Source organism: Parasteatoda tepidariorum, chromosome 2 (assembly GCF_982258835.1).
Source record: "Parasteatoda tepidariorum strain Cologne lab strain chromosome 2, Ptep-v5.0, whole genome shotgun sequence".
In the NCBI taxonomy this organism is placed as follows: Eukaryota; Metazoa; Arthropoda; class Arachnida; order Araneae; family Theridiidae; genus Parasteatoda; species Parasteatoda tepidariorum.
In genome coordinates this window covers 5,298,507-5,304,538 of record NC_141756.1, presented here as the reverse complement: position 1 = coordinate 5,304,538, position 6,032 = coordinate 5,298,507, and the positions used below count along the sequence as shown (strand labels likewise).

General features: G+C 27.7%; 1 protein-coding gene across 1 annotated transcript in view; it reads left to right on the top strand.

Moving 5' to 3' along the window:
- LOC147814390 (zinc finger and BTB domain-containing protein 8B-like) overlaps positions 1-3,693 on the top strand; it is a 63,929-nt gene extending 60,236 nt beyond the window's left edge. Inside the window, exons 5-6 of the mRNA XM_087156794.1 lie at positions 1,880-1,974; positions 2,588-3,693. Of these exons, the coding sequence (XP_087012920.1) occupies positions 1,880-1,974; positions 2,588-2,608 (116 nt within the window). The 3' untranslated portion in view covers positions 2,609-3,693. The remainder of the gene's footprint in view (positions 1-1,879; positions 1,975-2,587) is intronic.
- The last annotated feature ends 2,339 nt before the right edge of the window (positions 3,694-6,032 follow it).

Sequence of the window (6,032 nt, the reverse complement as noted above, 5' to 3'; positions counted from 1 at the left end):
CAAAGCAGAATTTGGATGCACATTATTTTAAACATACTGAGGGATTACCTTTTGAATGTCAATTGTGAACTAAGCGATTCTGGACAAAAAAAGAGTATTTTAATGCATACGTATGTGCATGAACCTATTGTGCTTTTGGAGGGTTAAATTATCATTTTTATGCTTTTTACTCATTTTATGCAAAATAATTATGCCGAGAAAGTAACTTTGTCTTTTAAATTAAATTTGCTTTCAGTTAGAAATTTATTATATAGTTATCGGGCAATAAAAAAATGAATTCTTTATAATATTGTATTTTTCTTCAATAGTTATGAAGCAAATACTAATTTTAAAACAAATGATTTTTTTTCTAAAATTCTAGATTCTCGTGTTGTAAAAATTTGCAACACGCAATTTGCACAGCGCATTTGCAATAGATTTTTTGTTTCGTTTCTAAATTTCTATTGGAATATTATTGATTTAAAATTCGGCATTAAGTGTTGTAGCACGTGTTCAAATTTATAATAATAATGATTTCTTCTCTTTATTATAATGTATAAATTAGTTGATTATGTATAAATTATTTTAACTATTTTCTTTGATTACACATAACTATTTAAGTTTAATAACCTGTATAACTAATACGTAACTGTTTCTTAATCTTATTGTTATTACAATAAATATTGGAAAGTGTTATCATTGTTTTTAGTAAATCATTCATTGCAATTAAAGTGAGTAGCATAGTGAACATAGAATTCTGAGTTATTCTATTTTATATCTTTTGCTTAGCTCTTTTATGTTATGGGTTCAAGTTTTGTTCACCAAATTTGTTTACTTTTCAAAAACCGTTGCTAAATATACTAAATTATGCTTTCTGCTTCTATTTATTTGTGAAATTTACATCCAATTAAAAATCATATATTAAAACGTTTGATTATTTTTATACAAACTGCATAAAAACTCTTTAATTATTCTATCTTTTATTGATATTATGCAATGGTAAAAATATGTTGGTTAATGGATATTGGTAATGAAGTACTTGTGCGTCCACTATTAATTTTATATTTGTCAATAAGTAATAAAAAAAGAGGACTATACTAGTTTTTTTTTATTATCATTTTGTTGCCATTATACCTGAAACAACATGGACATATTTTCATAATGAAACTAGCAGCTTATAAACCAAATAATTTATAGCCATTGAGTTTTAAAATTTGCATTTTTAAATTTAAAATAATATAACTAATGAATACCATTATTTTTTTTAAATAATGGTATTTTTGTTACCACTTTGTATCTGAAAGATTTCAGTTTGAAACATTTATAAAATTAAACACTACCTGCCATTATGATAATATATATATGATATGATAATATATATTGTAATTTTTTTATTAGAATTCTAAGTTTTAAATCAGCATTTTTAATTTTATTGTTTTAATACTTATATCCATTTCCAGGGTAAAATTAACAAGCACAAATTTATAAGTTCTTAAAATATATCTGTTTTAAGTTTCTTTTTCTGACTTCTAAAATTAAAATTTTATAATTTGTATTGACTGATGGAATATAAGTTTGAAAAGGCTTAAAAGACTAATTTTTTTCGTATATCGTGGTCTTACTTATTTACAGCATGTCTTCTTACATTCTTCCTTGCATTAACATTGTAAAATTTATCTTGCATTCTTAAATAAAGGTAATCTGTTTTCTTGTAATCTTGTTTAGTTTGAAAATTAAATTTTATAAGTTAGCAGATACTAACCATCTTCATAAACATATATCACTAATGCCAATAGTGGATTGTTATTTTCATAGAACATTGCAAGCTAAGCTGTTATTGCAACATAAAGTATATATATATAAATAATTTATTAATGTTTCTTTAATGCTTGTTTTACAGGTACTGATGTATCTGTTGCGAGAAATAAAGGTATTAAGTGTCATAAGTATTCTCATTCTGAATCTCCTAGAAGGGCAAATTCTGCATTGCCTCTGGTGAATGCCCTTTTCAATGTAAAGTGTTTGATTCAAAACAATATTTAAATGTGCATTATTTTAAGCAAATTTAATTTTTATTTACTTGTTTTAAAAACCCTCTTTTTAATTTGAATTCAAGCTTTGAATTATAAGCAATGACCGTTTATATGACTGATAGTTTCTGTATTTTATACAGACCTTTTTCACTTACCTTTGAATTAAAGGCTTTGATGAACCTTTCATGTTATAAGCTATACTGTTGGTATTTTATTTCGAAGCTAGCTCGTTTATTTCTGCTGTCAAACTAAGAGAACCACAAATTGGACAAGATAGGAAGAATAATACATTAAAATAACTTAAAAGCATTTTGTCTCAGAAAAGAACTAGAAAATTAATAAGAATAATAATTTAAGACTTTATTTCAGAGTTTTTTCAGAAAAGAAACAAAGATCCAATTGGACCACTCTCCTAATAAAGCCTTAGTAAATAATTTCAAAGAAATAGAAGAGAAATTTATCTCATAACCTTACGCTTTTTCACAACTGATTGATATTAAATGTTATTTGGTCAATTCTTTGCAGTTTTACAATTATCTTTGGTTATTAATGTTTCTTTGTTGCTTGTCTTACAGGTACTGATGTATCTGTTGTAACAAATAAAAGTATGAAGTGGCATAAGTGTTCTCATTGTGACTATGAATCACCTAGAAGAGCAAACTACATACGACATCTAAGATGCCACACCGGTGAACGCCCTTTTCATTGTAAAGTGTGTGGCAGAGGATTTTCCTCAAAACAATATCTAAATGTGCATTATTTTAAACACATTTAATTGTTTAAGGATCTCATTTTTTAACGCAAATTATAGCATTGAGAAGATGTTTGAATTCAAGTAATGACTGTTCATTTTATGGTTCATGGTTTCTTTATTGTATACAGACTTTGCGACACTTACCTTTGGTGATTTGTTATCTACAAACCATATTGTTTGTGAAATTTCACAAAAAATAAATTGTTTTTTCTTTTTTAAAGTCTGTTTTGGACTTTATTTTGTTATTGGATACTAATGTAAATTATGCCAGTTACTTTGATTTATTATTTATTATAGTTATGAAATAAATCTTGAATTGTGGCAAATGAATAGCTGAATAGTGTTATTTTGTGTTTTATTGATATTTTTGTGTGTGAAATATTGGATTGGAAACTAATTTTCCGTTTTATTTTTTAAGTTTCAATATTCCTTGTGCCATTTCCACAGAATCTATGTTTTATTTTTTTTGTTCTAGTTAATTAAGTTAGTATGTTAATTTTCAGTACATTGAAATGGAGTGCCAACTTGAGAAAAAATGAGTTTTTTTTCGTTACCTTATTTTTGTTTTAGATCAAGGTTCTAAGGCTGCAAAAGCTGCTCGTGACATTTTTGTGTGTTTGAGGAGAGTGAAAGAATCGTCTATGATTTGTTGTATGTCAAGGTTAAAAATGGAATTTTTGACATCAATAATGCACCTCATTCTTGTCAGCCAGTTGAGTTCAATGAAAAGCTATTAAATAATCTTTTTCTACAAAATTCTACTTCAAACAATCAGGAAACAAGGGAAAATAGAATGCTCCCCCATTTTCAACTTTTACAAAATGGCAGTAACTTAATTGCCAACCCATTATTTCAAGAAATAAACAATGAGCGTCTTTTGATTGTTATAAAATAAATGATGGAATCCAGTTAAAAATAATCATGCACCATTTTTAAAGTAATTTTTTATGATTTTTGAATTTTTGTTTGATGTACTTTCTGTCCCTTAAATTTTATTTATAAAGAAATAGGTTATGATTTTAAATGTATCCACTCATATTTATGAAATTTTAAGTGCCAACTGAAACTAAAAATTTATTTTCATAGTCTTATCATCTTAAGTATTTTGCTTGAATTTAATATTACATTATCTGATTGCTTTAAAATGAAAATTAGTAATAATATTAATTTAATTTTATTTATAATTTATTTATTTAATTTTATTCTGATCTGATATACCTTTATTTAAAAAAGAGTATTTTTCCTCTGAAACTACCCTTCTTTCTAAAAAGATTGGAGTCTTGACTTGGACATGGATGCATGTAATTTTTTATGGTGATGGGAGTCAAATTTTAGTTGTCCCGGACAAACAGACCTCTGTTAATTTCAAGCCCAACTTTGCATCATTAATTTTTTCTCTAATTCATACAATCTACATCTGAATTTAGAGTGACATTAGATAACAATCAATAACTGAATACCAGAGTTGCATATGTAATGTATGGGGAAACAATTTATAACTGAATACCAGAGCTGCATATGTAATGTATGAGGAAACAACAACTGAATACTAGAGCTACAAATGTAATGTATGAATCAATTTATATGAAATTGGCAGGTATGGAAAGGTGATACTGTGCTGGCAAGGAAAAGTTGACTGCAAGGACTTACTGTTCCAACCAACTGTTGTTGTGATGTTCCAGTAAATTTTTCCTTAACAAGTTTGTTTTCTTTGTTTATTGTTCTATGTCTTGATCTGTTTTTATAGTCTATGAGTTAACTTAAATCCAGTATAAATTTTTGCCTATCTCTAGTCAGTGTAAATTTTAACTAGCTTTTTACCTATGTGGGCATAATAAACATCAACTGTTGTATTATTAATTTATTGCATATTTTATAATTTTTCTCGGTTAAAATTGCTTATTTGTATGCTTTTACAGATACTGGGATACATACTGAAAGAAATAGAGGGATACAAATGTTCTTACTGTCTACATGAATCAATGAAAAAAAGCATATGTTCTGAAGCATCTCAGGTGTCACTTCAATAAATTGTAATGTCAATGAAATGTGCTCCCATTAAAATTTTATGCAATAGGAGCATAAAATTTTAATGATTAAAATTTTATGCAATGTGCAATCAATTGTATTGACTTCTGTGCACAACTTAACATATTGTTGCTGTCTTGTCCAAGTAGTGCAGAGGAATCAAATTGCCGCAAAGGCATCCAAAACAGTCCTGGCAATCTCAAAGACCTTATGCGAATCAAGCAGTTGATAGTCTGTGACGTTTGGGTTTATGTTGTAGTGTTTAGCCAGTGCAGAAGAACAATTAATAATATGACTTGCAGAAAGTTCAATTTCAGGACAGTGAGGACAAGTATTGTAACTTCTTTGGCCACCTTAGGTCATTTCTTTAAAGTGTTCTGGGCGTAGTCTGGCTATGGTAGTTGAAATTACCCGGTTGCAATTAAGTTCTGGGATAGAATTCTTCTTAGGTCTTCTTAGAAGGTAAGTCTGACTATTACATCAGCTTCAGTAAGGGTTAGGCTATTGGAGAGTCGAGGGAAGTTTCGGGCTTCTTTGGCTAGATTCTAATTATAATAATAGATAAATTTAATTCACATTCTTTATCTCATTAACTTGCTTTGGTGTTATGTTTTACATACAGAGGGGCTATAAAATTTCTGTAAAACCGAAACTTATGCTGAATTTTCAAAAAGCTATTTAATGTAGAAAATAATATTTTATGTGATTTTACTGCGATTATTGTTAGAATTTTGTATTGATACTTTTTTCATAAGTCTGGCTGAAATTTGTATATAAAATGATTATTGCATTTATATTTTGTGCTACTCCATGCATTAATGTCATTGATTTTTATATAATGCCAGCTATTTACTTAAAGATTATATTTATTAAAAAAGTAATGCTAAGAGGTCTGATAAAAATAGTTAGAAGGTGTACTGTCAGTACTACAAACAAATATTATCATTTGCATCAAAACTCAAAATGTATGTCTCTTAACTATTTTTATTTGAGGTTTTCATATCCTTATGCTGTGTTCTATTTATTTCAGCTTGAAGATAAACATTTTTACTCAATATTGTTTGTTGTGGAATTTCAGCTATACAACTGTTTTGAATGTAAGTTAAAAATATCTTTCATAAAAGGTGATTTTTTTTCAGGAAACAGGAAACTTTTTAACTGCTCTGTGTGTTCTTTTTCCACGGAATTCAAGAGAAGTCTGAAGAGGCACATGATGGTTCATACGGGAGAAAGACCTT